The 22,084-nt window shown below is 42.6% G+C and overlaps 1 protein-coding gene across 1 annotated transcript in view; it reads left to right on the forward strand.

Annotated features, from left to right (window-relative positions):
• Positions 1-22,084, forward strand: part of HFM1 (helicase for meiosis 1) — a 105,198-nt gene that overhangs the window by 67,778 nt on the left and 15,336 nt on the right. Inside the window, exons 34-37 of the mRNA XM_056844746.1 lie at positions 7,368-7,580; positions 8,111-8,213; positions 11,873-11,987; positions 17,450-17,586. Of these exons, the coding sequence (XP_056700724.1) occupies positions 7,368-7,580; positions 8,111-8,213; positions 11,873-11,987; positions 17,450-17,586 (568 nt within the window). The remainder of the gene's footprint in view (positions 1-7,367; positions 7,581-8,110; positions 8,214-11,872; positions 11,988-17,449; positions 17,587-22,084) is intronic.

The following is a 22,084-nucleotide window of genomic DNA, read 5'->3' on the forward strand; positions in this document are numbered from 1 at the left end:
TCTGAAGGTAAAATACCTGGTATCTTTGATCATCTAACAGAACAATGGGAAATGTTTGATGCGTGGAGAATGAAAAAAGGTAACAAAAAGGGATATACCTTTTACTCTTCAAGACATAATTCTCACTCTAGAATAGATATGATATGGCTATCTAAAGATATTATATGTAAATTAGATGATCTTGAAATTTTACCGAAGGTTCTTTCAGATCATAACGCAGTGTTGTTCCAAATGAATGTGGGAATTAAGAAAAATAAATCTTGGCATATTAATGAATATTTATTAAAAAATAAGAAAATTACAGATAAAATAAAATCAGAAATACAACATTATTTTCAAGATAATATAAATAAAGGCACATCTGAAGATGTTGTTTGGGATGCGGGAAAAGCAGTGATAAGAGGTTTTTTTATACAACAAAACTCGAGGTGGTATAGAGAAAGAGAGTCAAAAAAGAAAAAAATATTGGAGGAAATTAAACAGGCAGAAATACAATTAAGAAAAGCACAAACTAAATTATTAAAACAAGAACAGGTTGATAAAATAAAAACTTTGCAACAACAATATGAGATTTTATTAACTACTGATATAGAAAGAAAAATACTATATAATAGGCAAAGATTTTTTGAACATTCAAATAAACCAGGCCAAATGTTAGCATGGCAACTTAAATATAAAGAGAGGAGAAAGCCAATATTGAAAATAAGGAAGGATGGAAAAATTTTATTAGATAAACAAAAAATTACAGAAACTTTTATAGATTATTATTCCAATCTTTACACACAGGGAATAGTTTCAGAAAAAGAGATAGAAAAATACCTAACACAATTTGTATGGGATAAAATTTCACAGGAACATAAAGAATTGTTAGATGCTGAAATAACATTAGAGGAGTTAAATTCAGTAATAAAGAAAAGTAAATTAAATAAAGCACCAGGAGAAGATGGTTTTACAAATCTTTATTACAAAACTTTTATGGATCAACTTTCACCAAATTTATTGAGAGTGATGAATAACTGTATACAGGGAGGACCCATTCCAAATACCTGGAAGAAAGCAAATATAGTTTTAATACCTAAACCAAATGCTGATTTACTAGAAGTTAAAAATTACAGGCCAATATCATTATTAAATAATGATTATAAAATGTTTGTAATGATTTTAGCGACCAGACTGAAGAAAATTCTTAATGCTATTATACATGAAGACCAAGCAGGATTCCTTCCGGGGAGGTTAATTAACCAAAATGTAAGAGTTGTGTTAGATTTATTAGAATATGCAGAATTTGATAATACACCTTTTGCAATGATATTCTTAGATGCAGAAAAAGCGTTTGACAATGTAAATTGGAATTTTATGAGGAAAGTGTTAGAATATATGGGTTTTGGTGATAATTTTCAAAAGGTTATTAGAAATATTTACACTTGTCAAACTGCTAAGCTAGTAATTAATGGAGAATTATCATCACAATTCGAAATACAAAAGGGCACCAGACAAGGGTGCCCTCTTTCACCATTGTTGTTTATTATAATATTAGAGGTATTGATGAGAAAAATTAGAATGAATGTAGAGATTGTAGGTTATAAAATAGGGAGAAATCATTATAAAGTTAAGGCATATGCAGATGATTTAGTGTGTTTTTTAACTGATCCTATTACTCAGATAGTCGAATGGAGCAAAATGATTGAGGTTTACGGAAAACTTGCAGGCTTTAAAATAAATAAAAATAAAACTAAAATATTGGTTAAAAATCTCACACCCTTGCAGCAGCAAGAACTAGTGAGAGCAACAGGGTTTGGTATAGAACATAAAATAAAATATTTGGGAATATGGTTAACTTCTAATAATTTTAACCTATTTAAAAATAATTACGAAAAAACATGGCAACAAATAAATATCGATCTGACAAATTGGGAAAAAATACCTTTATCATTGTGGGGTAGAATATCGGTAATTAAAATGATGATATTACCCAGGATGCTTTTCTTATTTCAAAATTTACCGATTATTAAGGGGTTCAAAGTTTTTAAAATTTGGAAGAAGGATATCCAAAAATTTCTGTGGGGAAAAGGAAAACATAGAATAGCATATAAAAATTTGATTCAATTAAGAGAAACAGGAGGACTAGGTTTGCCTGATTTGCAACAATATTATGAGGCTTCTTGTTTTCTCTGGTTAAGAACTTGGATTAAATTAGAAAATTATCGATTATTAGAGTTAGAAGGGTATAACCTTCGATATGGTTGGCATGCATATTTGTGGTATGAAAAGGAAAAAATAAATAGGGATTTTAAAATCCATATTATTAGAGCTGGGTTATTCCAAATATGGATAAAATATAAGAAGATTTTAGAAAAAACAACTCCGGGGTGGATTAACCCAATAGAAGCTTATATGAAGAGGGGAACACAGTTAAATTTAGATATAGAGATGTATAGGGGTATTATTGAATGGAAGGAGAGTAAATGGGTCTTAAAAAGTAGGGAAGAATTAAATATAAAAGACTGGTTTTTATATTATAAATTACAAGATATTTTCAATAAAGATAGTCAACTTGGATTTAGTAAAAATAAATCCGAGTTAGAAAAAATATTAGATAAAGGAAATAAAGGATTGATTGGTAGGATGTATAAATTATTGATGACAATTAATTTAGAACAAGAAAGAATTAAACCAGTCATGATTAAATGGATGCAGGATTTAGGATTCAATATAGATTTGGATAAATGGGAAAATTTATGGAAAAGAGAGTTCAAATTCACAATAACTAATGAAATTAGAGAAAATCTCTATAAAATGTTCTATAGATGGCATATAACGCCAATTATGATATCTAAAATGAATAATCAAGATAAAGGTATTTGTTGGAAATGTGGAAAAGAAAGAGGATCTTATATGCATGTCTGGTGGACTTGTAAAAAAATTAAAAAATTTTGGAAAAAAATAGTGAAAGAAACAAATAATTTGATTAATAGTAAAGTGAAAAGAAAACCACTATTTTGTCTATTGGGAATACCCACAAATGATATTCATAATCGGGATAGGATTATTTGTCAATATAGTTTTGCTGCTGCAAGGATTGTGATAGCTAGAGTTTGGAAACAAACAAGTAAACCCTCAATTATAGAATGGAGAGAGAAATTGTGGTTATATATGAGGATGGCCAGATTAACGGAAATTTTGCACGGAAATGATTTGAAAGAATTTAAGTTAACATGGTCTAAGGCCACCTCATATTGGGATAAGTTGGCAAAAATGGATTTTACTCTGTTATTTAGTGAGTTATAGAAAATTATTTTTTAAGCAATATTAGAATTTAGATAATTAATAAACAAAGCTACCGGATACTTCTACGGAAGTCATGGTGATGGGTCACTTTTGGTGGGTGGGGGGAATAGGGTATTTCTTTGATGAGTGTATTAAAAAATGAAATGTATTCAATATGTTATGTGAATACCCATTTAGATTTATATATATGTATTTTGTTTGATTGTATGTTTGTTTCTTTTTTTTTCTTTTTTCTTTTTTTTTGTATTGAAAAAATCAATAAAAAATTTAAAAAAAAAACAAAACAAAACAAAAGTCGACCACGAAGCCTCTCCTCACCGCCCCATTTCTGGTTTATTCCCCCCACACACACACACACACAAGAGGGGTGGTGTGTGAGGTAAAGCGCCACCCTCCCCCTCCCCTCACAGCGCGGCCGGGTTTTGAATGCGCGCTCGAGGGCCGGCAGCGCCAAGGCGGGCGGCGAGGAGGAGGTCGGGGCTCAGGGGGGTGGGGAAAGCAATGTTTGATTCAAAACTCTGCATGGGGGGTTATTGGCCATTTATGAATGGGAGGTTTTGCATTGGATTTGCCATTCAGATGCACATTTTCCCCATCCAGATCCTCAGAACTCAACAATAAGCCCCCCTGCAGAGTTTTTTTTCAGACGGAACCCTCTGAATATAGAGCAGGTTTTGCTTCATATATTTGCCTTAGGGTTGCCAGGTGTCTCTCCCCCAATCATTTACCTCTTTTCCTGATGGTTCAGTTACAAATATCAAGTTTCACTTTGAAGAAGAGTTGGTTTTTATATGCCGACTTTCTCTACCACTTAAGGAAGAATCAAACCGGCTTTCAATCACCTTCCCCTCCCCACAACAGATACCCTGGCCATTTATGCATGGTCAGTTTTGATGTTCGCTAAAAGCTCTTTTTTAAAATGCGAATTTAAAACTACCTATTCACGGTCTCGAAGCAAAAGGAGAAATTCCACCCCTCCCACTCGCCTGCTCCTTTGTTCCTGTTTGCATAGCCATTAGCATGTGCATAGCTAACCCGCTGCTGTTATTTTGCATGGTTCCTTCAGGGGGATTCTTCAGGTTAAATTGCCGTGTTGGCACTTTGCGATATATAAGAGGGTTTTGGGTTGCAGTTTGGGCACTCAATCTCTAAAAGGTTCGCCATCACTGGCCTAGACCTTGTTGGGACGCAATAGATAGAAAGGCTGACCTTGCAGCTAGAAACACCAGGAGTTCTCTGCTCTTGCAGTCAGTGCATCAGCAACCTTCGCTCTTATTTCTAGGGCCATTATACTGTCGACTCATAGCTTCTCAGTTTATCCCTCCTGAGATTAATAATAATAATAAAAGCCTTAAAAGCTACCACCCTTCTGACTTACTCTGCCCTGGATATCCTTTGCCTCCAGGGCCATGTCAGCAGGCTCAGCCATTAGACGTGCCCTTTGGCTCAGATCCTGGCAGGTGGATTCCCGTCCCAAAACTGTCCTAAAGGGATATCCTTCCCAAGGGGGAAAGTTGTTTGGGTGAAATTAGACAGCATCCTGGCAGAAACCAGGGATAAAAGAAAGCCCTTCTCGGGATATCTTGATCCGGGTGGTCATGCAAATGCTGGAGGCTGCCCTTGGCTTAATTCTATATGGAGTTAGCAAAACAGTGCGCAGTTGGACGCACATTAGCCACAGCCTTATTCCTGTTTTCTCTCTGTTATTAAGACAAAGGGGATGATATAATGTACCAGACCCCATCTGCACAACGTGCCGTAGTGCAGAAATCCTTCACAGGGAGACTTGGCGGTTTGATCACTACAGACCTTGCCCTACTGTAGTCTTGGCCTCCCTCATCCTCTCAAATATCTTGTTTACACAAAGCGGTTTGCAGCAACCACAGCAGTTTTTTCATGGTTCCATCCCTGGGACCAGCCCTTCAGTTTTGGGCCCTAACTTTGGCCTCCTTAGTATCCAGGATTTTTCCCAAGGCGTTTATGTCTATAGTAGCCCAGTGGGCTGAGCTCCGAACTTCAATCCAGCTCACCCAGATCCTAGTGGATCTCCAGAAAATTGCTATGGACTTACCGGTTATACGTACATAGGGTTGATTCATTATGTCTCTATTGCACACCAGACCACTCCTGTTAAAACAGAGCCTGTTCTGGTGGGCCATTCCAGCAACCTGATCAGGGGTCAACAGCACTCCTGTTAGCAGCACTCCCATTACTCTTTATTTCAAATCTCTTGGTAACCAAGGTGACCAGGTGTAGGGACCCCTTCCCCGGCCAATCAGTTCAAGGTTCATGGTTTGTCATGGGAGTCTGAACATACTGGAACTTAGGGCCATCCCTAGAACACTACACAGGTGCTTCTTTCCTGTCAAGGCCAGGCTAACCGACATAGGTGGACTAGGCTAGCTTGAGTCCCTCACATCCTTGGAGCTAAGCAGGATTGTGCCCTTGTGATTTTCCACCCTCATCAGAATAGACTCTCTGATAAGTCCACATAATAAACTAGAATGACACAGATATCTTCTTTTGCTGGAGGATCAAAGAATGTACAGACACCGGGGTAACCTCCTTCCCATAGTACAGTTGGAATGACTAGGCCATCAGTTCACAGATAAATGAGTAGTAAATCGAGTTCCCTCCAACAGTCAGTGCTCAGACTGGGCTTCCACAGGTGGAACTATCCACGCTAGCTTCTAGTCTCTATGACCCAAAGGTTTTCCTGGTATCACCTCACAAGAGTGGAATGGAAGGGATGGTTGCCCACGGGTTTTTTCCTTGGTTTAAGGTCTAACAATTGCCTTTTTCCTCTATAGAGCATTCCATGAACCTGAGAAGGTTCTGACAGGAACCAGCAGCAGCTGTATTTGTGTACCTATGTGGGATAAGGTAAAAATACGGTTTCCATTCGGGGGAAATCGGGCTATATAGGAAGTGTGGAGGCCCCTGGGATTCCAGGATTAGTCCACATGGCCTGCTTTCATTCCATGGATCTGCACTGTCTGCTACCGACTACTGGGTTATCAAAAGACACTGGAAGTGACTTGAGGGAGCTTCTCCGGTCATGGAAAATGCTTCTAACGCTTGAGCATATGCTCTCACTCGTAAAAAATGTGTGTCCTTTAGCGCATGCATAAGCATATGGAACCCTAAGTTATTAGGTTTGGCAGTTACTTTGGGGCCTTGTAAGACTGCGTATGCCAGGGTGTCCAGTTCTCCACCTTGTGCAGACAAGTGACAACCACTGCCGCATTAACTCCTGGTTTAGCAGGACATAGTGGCCAAAATCTCAGGCCAGTCCACCTTTGATATTCAGGTTCCCTTACTGGGGTCATCTCTTCATCCACTAGGTATTTTCCAAGGTTTTGTTACAAAATTAACACCTACTCTTCAGCGGATGCGGCTTTCGGAAGAAGAGTACTTCAACATGTAGCAACTGAGGTCTGAGCTTTTAAAGATCCCGCTGATCAGATGTCCTTGCAGCTCAGAGAGAGAACAGAGCCTTGGCTTACCTGTGAGGGCTCCTTCTTCTCTGAGCGAAAAGGACATCTGGCCCGCCCAGGGCGAAGAGCCGCAACAACTACAAAAAACAAAACAAAAAAAATGATGGTACCTATTCTTATCCCTACTTACCATGGTGTTCAGTCTGTTGTTGACTAAGTTAATGTCTTCTCTGTCTTCAGACTTCTGAAGAACTAGTTAACTGTTTTTTCTGTTACAAGTTTATATTCTTCCTGTTTACAATACTGCTTGGGAAGTCCTCGAACTGGAAGTTTGGGGGTGGTCCTAGCACAGGGACAGGAAGTAAAGGTCTGTGAATCCTGCCTCTCCCTGAGCATAGGAACAGAATAACCCGCTGATCAGATGTCCTTTTCGCTCAGAGAAGAAGGAGCCCTCACAGGTAAGCCAAGGCTCCGTTTCCACAGCAGAATGGGAGTTCCAGGTCCTAGTCTGAAACTCTAACCACTACACCACATTGGTTCTTGTGGGGTGGCTGCTGTTGAACATTAGCAGTTTCCCCCACCTCCCAAATAGATGGAAAAATAATTTTCCTGTTTCACCTGTATTATTTTCAACAATTACAGGTTTCTTTGTCAGCAAGCAACCTGCAACTTTCAATGAAAAGAGACATCGGACAATAATTTCAAACAAAAATCTAAAAGAGTCTTTAATGAATAACTTGACTGATGCAGATAAAAGCTACACTTTGTTTTCAGAACCTTTGAATGTGAACTTTGAATTAGGAGATGAGGTTTGGTATGGTAGAAGTTTAGTAAATGCTGATATGGACAATTCAGGTAAGCAACTGCTTTTTATATACATTTTTGATATAAAAACATTTTTGTTAAATGTGTAGAATTCACAGTTCCAGGATCTGCAAAAAAACAACAACCCTCTTTCCAAACCCACTATACAAAAGACACAAAAACCTCTCTGAATTGTTTTTGAATCTGGGGACGGCATAGCACAGTTTCTGAAAAAGGTAACAATTTGGTCATGGCCACTCATCAAGTAGATGACAGGGGCTGTAATCCTCAGGCCTTTATAACAATGACGCCCGTTTTAGCTACTAGTTTCAGCAGCTAATCATGTTACCCCTTTCTGAATTGATCTGTTGAATTTATAGATATAAACCAGTGGAAATTGGTCCCCGTGAGTCTGATACCAATATAGATTCAACTCTTATTGCCCAACTTTTGTGTGGATTGTATGTGGTAGCTTTAAAGGAGTAGTAAAACCTTAATGGATATATTTAAGATCATATTTCAAATGTGTGTGGATTCCACTAAGTACTTGCAAGACATTTGGGGTCATTTTTATATTTTAGAACGTCATCTGGGATCTATAAACACTTGCCTTCAGAGTTCAGGAAGAATTGAATCTCTTTTCCATGGTAAGCAGAGGGAATATCCAGGTGCACAGTTAAAGAGGTAAATACAATGTAGTGATAGTACTTACAAACCATGCATTGTATATTCAATGTGGCTGATATTTCAGCTGCATGTTGGAAAACTAATTGCTGGAACAGTGGGCATTTAAAAACTTTTCACAGTGCATTCCTGAGGTGAGCGGCCGTGTGTGTGTGGGGGGGGTGGCCAGCGCTTCGTGGCTGCAGCCTTGGGCGGCTCAGGTTCAGTGGCTGGGCAGCTCCCATGGTAGCTCCAGTGCAAGATGGGAGGTCAAGGGGGCATGGCTCGGTGTCGCAGGGCTGGCATCTCCCAGCCACCCTCACGGACATTTGCATACAGACAGAGCTGTCCTTTTCTGCCCCCTCCCGGCCAGCCCTCCCCTCCCGGGGCCACCCCCACCAGTCGGGGGTCCAAGTGTGGCCCCCTGTGCGGGCGACCCCCAACTCCCCCAGGACCCGGGCCACCATGACATGTTGGTCTTTCGTGGACACACAGGTGCCACCACCACCGCTCATCCATTCCTCATGGGGTCTGGCCATCTTTCGAGCTTGGACATCCCACGCAAATGAAGCTGGGATCCCCGGGGCCTGCACAGGCACAGAAACAGCCATCTGATCAGATGTGCCGTTCCTGTGTCTTGCCTCAGTGGCGGGATACTTTGAGCCAGACCCAAGTCGAAAAAGAGGCTGATGGAACTGTCCGTCAGCCCCGCCCCTGTCCAGCAGAGGTGCGCTGGCTCCTGCGTGGCACCTCCAAGCTCGGACAGAAGCAGACCCTGCCCCCTCTTCAGGGGGTCCACCTTTCCCATGGTTGAAAGTCAGAGCAAGCAGCGACCCTCTCCCTGAGGGTAGCCCGTCCCTGCAGGGCCATCCATGGCCCCCACCGCTGGGGGTGCCCAATGCCCAAGGTGTCTGGGAGGTGGTGGTTGGTGGCACTGGCCACTCATGCAGCCACGACTGCCAGCTGTAGAGGTACTGGCGGGTCTAGTAGAGGTGGGGGTCCTCATGGAAGGCCAGGATGGCAATGTGGGTGCAGACGACGACGCCAATGACGTTGGAGAAGCCGGCGAGGGTCCAGAAGGCGGCCTGAATGGGGGCCAGTCGCGACTCCACAGTGGGGAACTGGACATGGCAGCCAATGTTGGCAACCAGGAAGGTGTGGAGATAGTGGCATACCAAGGAGGGGGACACCTCCAGGACATCGGCAAGCACTCCCTGGAAGCTGCCGGTGACTAGGAATTGCTGGGACAGCAGCACTTTCTGCAGTATGCGGGTGGCCCAAGGCCCGCGAAGAGGACCCTGGAGAGCAGGGGCCACCTCCTCTCAGATCATCTGGATGGCTGCCTGTCCAGGTGGAAGCAGTCCAGGCACTTGCTGTCTGAGAGTTGGAGGGTGCTGATGCGCTCCCTGTACCTGCGGGCCCGATGATGGTGTCGCCGCCAGAGAGCCATCCACAAGTACAGAGCCAGCAGCAGGTGGACCACTCGCAACCGGGCCGGGGAAGAGGAGGCACAGGCAGACTGGAAGGGTGCTCCAGGCGACTCCTCGGGAGGGACTCTGGCGTTGATGGCAAGGGACGGTGTGGTCCTTGGGTGCGACTGGAGGTCGGGCCAGTGACCCGTGGGGGGGGGAGAGATTCTGGCGGGACAGTGCCCCATATCTCTGCTGCAGCTGCCCCTCTTAGCGAAAAAACTCCTGGCCCCCTTAAGAAATCTCCTGGCCGTCCTCTCCTGCCCTGGCCCGCACCTCCCTCCCAGCCCCTGCCCCCGCCCTTCCCACTGCACTCTGCACTGAGGGGCCAAACCCGCCCCACAGGCTGGCCCTCCCAGCCCCAGTCCATGCCCCGCGACGACTCCCCTCCCGGAAGTGGACCTTGAGCATGTGATGGCCCTAGCTGGGTTCAGCCTGCGCCGCCACCCCGTTTCTCACCCTCTCCTCTGTATTTTCCCATCTATTTTCCATGGCCGCGCATATCGCGGCCAAACCCCTTAGGAGGCCTCCTGCCTGCACCATTACTGCACCTCTCCCTGCCGCGGCGCAGCACCTGTGGCTCAGGAATGCACTATTAGTGTTAATAGAGTTATTTTATATTAGGTTTACTATAGGAGAGTAAAAAGAAAAACCCTAAAAATTGAGGGAAAGCATTTACATTGATTCAGAAATGTCTGAAGAAATGACAGTGTGAGATATTTTGACAATTACCATGCTTGATTGAGTAAAATATTGTATATATGTAGTAATATTAGTTTATGTCCCAATATTTTTCCTCCTTGTTCCTGGTAAGCAGTCCTGACGGCTCTGCCATGAGAAATTAGGATGTGTTGCAGGCTTGATTAGATTAAATTAGAAAATGTTAACAGGGCAATCCTACAGACTCTGCAGTGTGTTAAACTTGGTGATATGAATGCCTTTACCGTTACTTAATACTGCCAAGCTTCTTGTAATCCAACCTAAGAACCACTGTCCTTAAAGTAGATAAGCCTGCCCTGGAAGTTATACAGTGGTAGTCCCCATTTAAAGTACAGTTTGAGGTAGAACAACCTATAGACTTCTGTTATTCCAGACCCTGAGAAAATGCAGAGCAATGATTCAATGAGAAATCGGAACCCACTGCTACATAAATTTATCAGCCATCAGAGAATTGTCACTCCGCTGTAAACTCTCATCTGAGGCAGGCTTAATTAGAATACATCTGAAGGTGTGAGCCTTGCCCCTCTGTCTTTGCTACCTGGTCACTCCCTATCTGACCTAAGATACAGTCGGCAAATACCTGCCTCCTACTGACACCGCGCACTGCTCCAGGTTGGATCTCTCAAGAGCTTATACATCGAGACAGACTCTTATCTGCCAGTGAGAATACCATAAGACTGTAAGACAGGTGTTTTAAAGACACGTGAGCACATTGCACTGCCCCAGAGAAAGTCATTTTACAACTTTTAATTGTAGGCAGCCCTCAAGCTCTAGAAGAGCTTCTGAACCCCAGAAGAACTGAAATTCACATCTCTGTACAATCATGTATGAAATGTACCTCAAATGTTCAAACTTCCTTTGGTGATGGGACAAGAATTGTAAAGATCAACAATGATAAAAGGCTGTACAGAATATTTTCTACTCTTAATTCAACAATAACAACAATACATTTTATTCCGTTTCAGTCACCTTTAATGGCATGATAAATACATTTTATTTTTACCCCGCCCTCCCCTGGCGAACCAGGCTCAGGGCTGCTAACAACAGGTAAATATACATATAACTACAAGTTAAAACAATCTAAAACAACACTAATGAGGCATAGAAGAAGAAAGTGTCCCTGGAAAAGGCAGTACTCCCCCCCCCCTTGAGCTGTGCATGTGCCACAATTGTGAAATTTGTCATGCAGGCTCCACATCATCTTTATGTCTAAATAAAGGACCAGAATTTGCTATGATCTTTGACCTCCTCAGTGAACATATTGAATCTCTTAAATGTGCAGGAAAACAGACATGTATACCATGTATGTAGATGTATGGGAAGCATTTGAGTAACTGCACAAAATGTACACATCTTTGTACGTTCAGACTAAAAGCACCCTAAGATAGTCAACTCATCAAACACAAGTGGGTCATCAGATTTAAAACTGCTTAAACTTCCCTCACTTTCAGATTTTATTTCCAACATGTTGATTGTTTTACACTTTTTTAGTTTTTCCATGCTGAAAGAGAAACCTAATATCTTCCTACAAAATTCTGACTTTTCGTCATTGAGTCCACCATCACCATATGTGAAATCACCTACAGAACATAAAAATAAACAAAAAGTAAGTAAAAATACAGATCTTTCTTGCCAGTCAATACTTCTGTGTGAGTATTTACATTTTAAATATTGTATTACTAGTTATTTATGAAAAGTTTCTGTGGCCTGTTTCAATTTGGGAATACTTGGGATTTTGTTTCATGCACATTTTCTGGAAGGTTTTTTTTAAATCAATTATTTTAAAACTTACTTTAACAAGCGAATTGCAATTTATGCTGCATCTATTGTATTCCCTCCTTTTCTGGGAGGGTCAGATATAAGTACAAAGAGCAAAACAAGAATTCCCATCAACTCAAATGTTTTCAAGAATCATAGTTGTGAGTCAGGTTAGCCAACTTCTTAATCATATGCTTAATAGCCTGCTGCTAAATATGTATATATACCGCACTCAGTATATACAGCATTTATAAAAACATGTCAGACCTCCCGTTTTGGCTTGGTAATTCTTTGGAAGCGGCAAATGTCTGTGCTTTCCCAAAACGCCGATACGACGATGTATGTCCTTATGCCATTTGAAAAACAGCAATCCAAGGGGTGCGTGCAGTTGCATACGCTATTCAATTCTCCTCCCCTCTTTTTGCAACACCCAATGCAAAGCCTTTCTCCTCCCATCCCACCTTCCCCCTCCCCTCCCATCTGCAACCACCAGTCATTATTGTTGCGTAATTATTTTTTCTGTAAGTGTGTTTAGTCTACCAAAGGAACGTTGGAAGACTGGACTAACCATTTTTATTTGTGCGGGGTCCCGATAAAACATTCCTCATATGGAATTTCCGCGAAGTGGATTTTGTAAACTGTTCATGGGCTTGAGGGGGAAGGAATGCAGGAGGGCAAGGGCTGAAAAAGCAGTGAAATTGTGAGCGGCAGATGAGGGAGAGGGAAGCAGCAAGAGGAAAGAGGGAGAGAGTCAGGGATAGAGAGAGAGCACATACACCCACACAAAAGTCAGGGCTCTCCTGCCAACACACAGCTCCTCCCCACATGTTCCTCTGTTTCTTCCGCTGCTGGGGTTGAGCATGGCTCCCTGCTCTTAAAGGTTTTTTTAAAATGTGTTCGTCCCAGCGAAGGAATGCAGGAATGTTGGACCATCCCCGAAAGGGATGGCAGCTCTTTGATTAGCACTGTGCTAGGAATGGCTCATTTTGTTTTTTTGGGGGGGAGGGGGAAGTGCCTGCATAGGTTGTGATGAGGGTTTCCCTGCCCTGCAAATGAGGCAATTCTTACATTGGTGTACAGTGCTCCTTTGCATCAATGGTGTTGCGCATGCGTGAAACAAAAAAAGGGGGAGGGGAGGCAGGGAAGCATCAGCGACGTCAACATGACGCAGCGCTCCCCCGTGCTCCTCTTCTAAACCTTTCGGACTATTACTTTGGAGGTGCGATCTGACAATAAACCGTCTTGGGAGCAGCCTTGGGGAATCAAGAATACGCATCCAGAACACACACACTGAGCACAATGATACTATGCTTTAAGTTGTTGAGAGAGAGAGAGAGAGAGAGAGAGATTGACTTGTATAATGGTATAGCTTATCAAATAGCATTTTGCCATTGCACTTATACTACAGCTCTGGTAATCACAGCAACATTCTGAGCCAGGTTATAAAGCTGCCAATAGGTCACTAATTGGGACATGGAATCACTACAGTTCTTCCTAAGCATTTATAATCATTATCGTCATGTATTATTTCAATTTCAATTTCAGTACCTTTATTGGCATACCATCGAGCAATCAAACAGAGTATATTATAATAGCCAACTAGGCCAAATCTGAAGATGCTTCAATGCGAAGACTGGACCTATGAACAAACAAGACAGATCTTCTTACAAACCTGAACAATACCCCAAATTTACAGAAAAATCCGCAGTCTTAACAAATATTTTTTGGGGGCTTTTAAAACCCCCCTCCATGATAAAAAGGGCACCTTTAGCTTTAAGAAGCAGATGCCCTCAGTGACCATTGCTAGGCAACCACAACAGGCTTGATTTCTGCCAATATAAGGCAGGGGAGGGAGCTCAGCCCTTTCCTTTAAACCCCCCTCCATGATAAAAAGGGCACCTTTAGCTTTAAGAAGCAGATGCCCTCAGTGACCATTGCTAGGCAACCACAACAGGCTTGATTTCTGCCAATATAAGGCAGGGGAGGGAGCTGAGCCCTTTCCAGGGCTCTTTTGGCCTTTGAGGAATGATTCATCGAGGCCAGGCCTTGACACCACACAACTTGCATGACACATCTAGCCCAGATGCTTGCTAATGTTCAACAGCAGCCACCCCACAAAAACCAATGTGGTATAGTGGTTAGAGATTCAGACTAGGACCTGCAACCCCTATTCTGCCATGGAAACTCACTGGGTGACCTTGGGCCAGTTACACATACTCAGCCTGGTTTATTTCAGAGGCAGGGAGAGATTAGCCATTAAGATGCCTCTTAGTGAACCGATGGCCTCTGCTCCTCTTGGGGCTGGGCCAGCCATGTGACAGAAGTGCTCAAGGCAGGGGAGGTGCCGCCTGTCCTGCGGTGAGGTGAGATAGGGGAGGTGGAGCTTGTCCTGCTCAAGGCAAGGGGGGAAGTGATGCCAGGCTTGGTCTTCCTGAGGAGAGGTGAGGGGGGAGTGGCACCTGACTTGGTCTGCCAGAGATGAGGCAAGGGGGAGTTGGCATCCAGCTGGGCCCACCCAAGGTTGGGGGGGACACAACACCCAGATTGGCCTGTCAGAACCCTGCACAAAATCAGGGAAGCAGCACCCAGCCCACCTGAGGCGGGAGAACTGTCACCTGGCCCAGCTGAGTCCTGTACAAGGCAAGGAACACTGCATCTGTACATTAAAAAGGCAAATGCAATCTTGGGCTGTATAAACAGAAGTATAGTATCCAGACCACTCGAAATGATGGTTTTGCTTTGCTCTGGTTAGACCTCACCTAAAGTATTGTGTTCAGTTTTGGGCTCTGCAATTTAAGAAGGATGTAGACAAGTTGGAATGTGTCCAGAGGAGGGCAACAAAGATGGTGAGGGGTCTGGAGTCCAAGTCCTATGAGGAAAGGTTGAAGGAGCTGGGTATGTTTAGCCTGAAGAGGAGAAGACTGAGAGGGGATATGATTACCATCTTCAAGTACTTGAAGGGCTGTCATATAGAGGATGGTGCCGAGTTGTTTTCTGTTGCCCCCAGAAGGTCGGACCAGAACCAACGGGTTGCAAGATAGAGTTTCCTTCTAGACATTAGGAAGAATTTTCTAACAGAGCGGTTCCTCAGTGGAACAGGCTTCCTCTGGAGGTGATAAGCTCTCCTTCCCTGGAGGTTTTTAAGCAGAGGCTAGATAGCCATCCGTCAGCAATGCTGATTCGATGACCTTAAGCAGATGATTAGAGAGAGGGCATCTTGGCCATCTTCTGGGCATGAAGTAGCGGTCACTGGGGGTGTGGGGGGGGGAGGTAGTTGTGAATTTCCTGCATTGTGCAGGGGGTTGGACTCGATGACCCTGGTGGTCCCTTCCAACTCTATGATTCTATGATTTGGATAGGAAGACTGCCTCTTCCTCTCTCCCGCATTCCTTTTGGAGTGACGGGACCAGGGTGGGCTGGGGGATGGATCCCTTTTCCAGGGTTTTTCACTCATAGTCCATCCCTGGTACAGGTTTTTTCTGAGGATAAAATGGAGGAGAGGAGAATGATGTAAACTGCTTTGGGTCCCCATGGTGGAGAAAAGTGGGGTATAAATGAAGTAAATGAATAATAAAGACATCTGAAAATGGGGGGGCAGATAAAAGTTAGGTTGGTGTGTGGGTGGGAAGGAGAGAAGGAAGCGGAGAAGGATGAGGATATGGGGGTTACCAGGAGAAGGAGGAAATAGCGCAGGGAGGGGGGTACAGGGGAAAATGTGGTCCCCTCTTGTAAATTCTTGCAAGTTGCCCACTGTACAACTGGGCTCAGTCCTGCTGGGTAAAGGCTGTCAGGGATAGGGAAGAAGGAAAAATTGAAGACAGCAGATAAAGATAATTTGGCTGTAGGAAGGAAGGAAGAAGGAGGCAAGAAAGCAGGAGAGGCTGTGGGGGCTTTCAGGGTGTTGGCAGAGTAATTATCACAGAAAAGGTGCACAACCTGATTAAAGTGTAGTAGATGAAGCTTTATTCAGGAACTAACATACTTGATAGTGAAGAGGAGAGACAGAGATAGCGTCCACTCCTAACTACATCACTAGCTGAGAGAGAGACCAAGTGTGGAACTTCTGAGTAGAAACAGGATATTGCCCTAAAGCAGAGGTGGGGAACCTTTTTCCTGCCAAGGGCCATTTGCACATTTATAACATCATTCGGGGGCCATACCAGGTGTAGATCTCCCGGTGGGGGGGAGTGGCTAGGGTTGCCAGGTCTCCAGCCACCACCTGGAGGTTGGCAACCCCAGGGCAGGCCACGCAGAGACGGCCTAGAGGGCTCCCCCGGTCCTCCCCCCCTCCCAGGCAGGAGGGCAGCCAGCGGTGGGCCCGAGCAAACGAGGCACCAGGGGGGCGCAGCCCGTGGTCGATCAGAAAGGGAGGAAGGAAAACAGAAAAAGAGGAAAAGGGAGAGAGGGAGAAAGAAATGGAAAGAGGGGGAGAAAGAAAAGGAGGGAGGGAGACAGACAAAGAAAGAGACAGAAAGAGAGGGAGAGAGAAAAGCCTTCCCCCACACACACACACACACCCGCCGGCCCCACGTGACCTGGCCCCAGGCTCCATGCCCTCCCCCCCAGAGTCCACAAAAGGTCCCCCAAAGCCCGATCGGCTCCTGAGCGCATGCTCTGCCGCCGGGAGCCGCGGGCCTCTTCCCCCCCCTCGCTGCTCAACAGCTGACAGGCAGCGAGAGGGGCTTACAGTGTGCCCCGGTGTTCCTGCACGCTGCGGCTATAGGGGGCAGCCTTTGGGGAAGCGTCCCTCCCCTTCCTCTCGCCGACCAACAGCTGTCAGTCGGCGAGAGGAGGTCCAAAGGGCGCCGCAGTGCCCCTGCAAGCCGTGGCCCCAGGAACACCCTCAGGGAAGGCTGCCCTGCACCGCACCTCCGCCACAAAAAATGTCCTCGGGGGCCGCATACGGACCCCCGGGCCTGAGGTTCCCCATCCCTGCCCTAAAGAGTAGCAATCTGGAGATGACACTTAACAGGAGAGAAGAAGCTGACCTCACTATCCTATCTAATTGCCCTCATGCTGCCCTCTGCAGGGTCTTCTTCTCTTCTTTTGTGTACACCAGACATTCCCTGTTTCAACACAGGGAAGGGAAAGAGGAAATAGTGGGGGAGGGGGAAATGAGATGTTCCCAAATGTCTTTTTTGGTTCCCACTTGTATATAATCCTAAAAACCGTGTAGGTAAATTCTTTATTTTAGCACTCTGAATCAGACCTGATACTACGGTACATGTGTTAAAAAAAATCTTCTTAGTGATCGTCTCTCTCTTTAAGCTGGTTGTTTCAAATTCACATTGTTTCTTATGACTCTTACAGTTTGGCTTTCAAGAAGGAAACAGTCCTCCGCAACAGTTGACTACAACTTCAGAAGCGGTCTCAGGATCTTACAGATTTGCTGGAAAGGGGGACTTTTTTATCTGTAACAAAGGAATGGCAAAAGAGACTGATCTCAGGTAATGAAAAAGAAGATTTGTGCATATACTGCCAGAGCTTTGTCTGCAGTTTGCATAATTGTATATAAACAGGTATTTCAGAAAGGTCATGAGCTCATACATATGGCTGCCTACAGCTTTCTGTGCAAGGATTGCACTCTACAACATGTTAGGTTTCACTCTAGATAAAATAATACAATTTATTAAGGTTTGATACATTAAACATAAAGTTTCTTTTATTCTGTTCACTTTGCTAGGGATCACCTCCCTGACGACGACGATCTTAAGCCTTTTCTCAGCATATTTGATGGCATTTTCTAAAATAAACCAGATACATTGCCAGTGATGATAAATAAATACTCATTTTCAGGATGAGGACTACAAATAGAAATCATTTTTTCCTACTTTTGGTTTACTGTCATTCGTTAATAGACAATCTTGCTGCATCGCTTACATAGTAATGACCAAAATGGCATACGGTTTCCTTCTAGTATCTAATGCACAATGCATCTTTAATAGTTCTTTAAACATCTTTGTTTATATGAGTTGCTGCTCCTAGTATTGTAGGAGATAAGTTTCTTTGAAATCCTATTATTAAAGGGGATTGGTTTTAAGCCAAACTATTTGTTTTGTTGGTTTCAAATTATACTCTGTTTTACTCTGAGAAACAAAATTATCTTTGTACTATGCATCTCCTAAATAAACTATCACTGTGTTATATCTGGAAAAAATGTCCTGTATATGGGATTATTAAATTTTGATGTTTTTCTTGTTAAATTGGTTTTGTAATACCCATACAGTATGTGAAACAATGGGATTTAAAAATACAAAGGAACAACATTCATTTGTAATCTTAGAATTTTTAAAGGACTGTCATCAGAATTTGTGTTATGTTCTATTGCTTTAGCATTATGTTTACATTTTAAGTGGATAATGTTTCTCAAAATATTGCAAAACCTTTGTTCAAGTTGCCAAAGGATATATTGTCCCAAAGAACTAGTAGCACTACAATGGCTTTTATATAGCTAACTATAGAAATGGGCTTGCAGATACTGTCTTAGATACAATGTGCTAAATGCAGTATTATACATGCCAGTGGGATTTCATCTTTCCCCTTTACAGAGGCATCTCCTAAGTCCTCTTTAAAAAAAAGGAAACTACCAGTATGGATGGCTCTCTGAAGCATCAGTTTTGAGGTGCAAGGAGCTATCACTGCAAGGAAAAATCATCTACGTCCTATGCATGTGCAGGAGCACTTTGTGTGTATGCATGGGCTTCTCTGGATTCCAGTGTCTGATTATATAGTGCCGATTTTTTAAAATATAGGTCATACAATGCAGCATTATAGAAAATTCTAGAGGTAGTCTTTGTTGATTTTATAAATAGGCTAGTGTGAATGGTTGGTCTCTGTTATGACATTGCTAAAATGACATTAATAAATATTTCATTTTCACTTTTGAACTTTAAGAATTTGTCATCACATGTTCAAACATTCTTGTGTATGAGGACTATAAACAGACTTGCTTAGAAAAATGATACCAGAACATTCAAGTTTCTCAAAATTCAAACCTTATACCAAAGTGCCTTGGTGTCTCAGTAGCCAAGGAAACAAGTGTGCCATTTCCTGTATTCATTTGGTCCATCGATTTGTAAATTAGACTTTAATTCGATTTTTCTAATCTTTAATTATCCTAACTAGAAATCGTACCATATGACTTCTTGTCCTTTATGTACATTTGTGGGAACCAGTGGCCTTTGCCTTGAAAGAGCCTTATAGAATGGTTTCTGGCATACTCAATCTTTACTTCACAATTATGAAGTCAAGACCATTTTCACACAAATTATTTGCCCCAGGTTCAATTCTTTGAATGCTTCCCTACAGCACCATGGTACCTTTATTCACCTCCAAGGGTTTCCCTGGCTTTTTTCCTGATCTTTCCCAAACCTATATTTGCTGAAAAGTTTTGGGAAAGGTCTCAGCAAATCCTGGATGGCTGTCAGATGGGCAGAGAAGTTCAGATTTTTCCAGTTCCACCCAGTTTTGTTACAGAAGCTATTTCCTCCCCCCCACACCATTTCAGGGTGCTTTTTGATATTTTTAATTAGCAACTGTATATCTTTATATTGATATAATGCTATAACAATATGTGTAACATTCTCTGAATTTCCAGCTTTCGTTTTAAACAAAAAGTAAGTGTGGTGCCTTCATTGGGGAGACAGGGTGTATGTGTGTGTGTGTGTGTGTAAAGTGTCATCAAGTCGCAGCCGACTTATAGCGACCCTTTTGGGGATTTTCATGGCAAGAGACTAACAGAGGTGGTTTGCCAGTGCCTTCCTCTGCACAGCAACCCTGGTATTCCTTGGTGGTCTCCCATCCAAATACTAACCAGGGCTGACCCTGCTTAGCTTCTGAGATCTGACGAGATCAGGCTAGCTTGGGCCATCCAGGTCAGGGCAGGGGAGACAGGGTAACAGTGATAAATATGGGCTAGAGATATTTTAAAAAACCTAGGAATTCAGAGAACCTGTTACACATGTTGTTATAACACTGCAATGATATAAAGGATATTTAATTGCTGATTTTTATAAAGAACCTGGGAAAGTCCTGATGGTGTGGGAAGGGGGTGGCTGCCGCCGAGGGACTAGGGCAGGGAAACCTGAGATGGGTATATCCCATTGCTGCTGCACTATATAGGCAGCTGCAGCAGTGAGGAAACAACTTATGCTTGTCCCTGAGTAGAAAACACCCAAGTGACCAACTTACAACAGCTTTAGGCACCTTCTGCTGGCAATCAGTTGGTTCCATTATTTATGACTATTGTGATAACCAATAATTTCTGTCTGGACCCTAAAATTAAATGAAGAAGCAGCAAATAGTTCTTATTCTTGATAACATCATGTTAAAAAAAGTTATTCTCCAAGTTATTTCCTTTTCCCCCTCTTAAATTAAATCTTGCCCAAGGAGGGGATTAGTAGTTATTAATGTTTTTATTTCAATCTTATAAGTGATTAATTTTCAAAAGTTAAATTCAAAGTTTCTTCTTATAACATTTTCTCCTTGTGTAATATTCCTTTCATTTTTTTCATATTCTGCTCATCAATAATGTTTCCTGCACACATTGGGGAATAGCTTCACTTCTTTTTGCAATATATTGTCACTGTTCTTTTGATTTTAAGAGGCTTTAATTTCCATTTTTAGCCATAGACTAAGGATACATTCTGCCAGGAAGTTCATGTTCTCTTATGTTTCTGTGGTAAAAATTTCCCAGTAGATTGTGTCCAAGAAATACCTAGAAATAAATTAGTTCCATTACTTTAAAGAGTTATTTGAAATACTTTTTTGCCTATCATTAGATCGCTTTTTCACAGCAAATCAGCATCATATACAATGTTCTTACTGTTGACATTCACATCTTCAGAAGATTGATTTCATAATGTATATGTCTTCTAGTAAAACTTGATCTATAGGGCAAAGTCTATGTTACCATTGAGAAGTTTGTGGAGGGGGTTAGTGTCTTGCTTTGTTTGTCATCTTTGTTATGCATCATTTATTCATACTTGGTTTTTGTTTCTTTAAAGCCTAATTTCCCATTCATAAAATTGTTTGAATTTTTTAATAGAAGCAAAAATATTCTGAAGTCTTCTCTCAAAGGACGTTTTTATATTACATCCATTCTTCTGATACATTCTCCAGTTGCTTACCTTTTTGGTTTTGAAGTTATTGTCATACCTGATCAAGATCAAAGGAGATAAAAACCCCGATTAGCATGGTCCCCTCAGAATATTTTGCAGACAGTGACAGGCAGTGCATTTTATAGAAGAGATTAAAAATGGGTTGAAATTCAGGCCATTTCCAACAAGTTCACATGGGAGAAAGTTTTGCTGGACTGAGGTTACTTCTTCAGCCAGGAGCAACATGGCACAGATCTTCCGTGAATGTGCAGGCCCTGATGGACAGTGGGTGCATGCTACAGTACAAATTACATGGAATGGTTCTCACTGGCACGTATCCTGCACACAGTTAACCAATGCACTTGATCTTCTTTGTGATGCACAGTGGAGAGCTGATGTATGCGAATGATATTGCCCTGTAGTGAGGCAATGAGGGACATTTTGATCTCTTCCATTTTAAGGTAATGCAGGCATGCCCTCAAAGACCGGGGTGTGTTAGGATTGGTTCATGACCTTTTTCATTTACACACAAGAAAAAGTCAGCCAATCCAAAGCAAGATTTGTATTGTAGAGAAGAATCTCTTGTGTGTTAGTAGGCATATTAGAATCCTGTGACACTGGCTGCATAGGCACGTCACTTGCACATCCAGTTGGTGGTGTTTCATAATAAGAGCTGAAGGGAAACTTTTACGGGAAGCATGGCAGCTATCTTTTGAATGAATTTCTCCAAACTTGAACAGAAAGTTCTCACTGAAACCTCACTCATATGAAATTTCTTCCATCCCTTTGGGGTAATAATAGATATTTTTGTATGTGGTTTAGTAAATACACCACTGTTTCAAAAAGT

This window comes from Euleptes europaea, chromosome 2 (genome assembly GCF_029931775.1).
Source record: "Euleptes europaea isolate rEulEur1 chromosome 2, rEulEur1.hap1, whole genome shotgun sequence".
In the NCBI taxonomy this organism is placed as follows: domain Eukaryota; kingdom Metazoa; phylum Chordata; class Lepidosauria; order Squamata; family Sphaerodactylidae; genus Euleptes; species Euleptes europaea.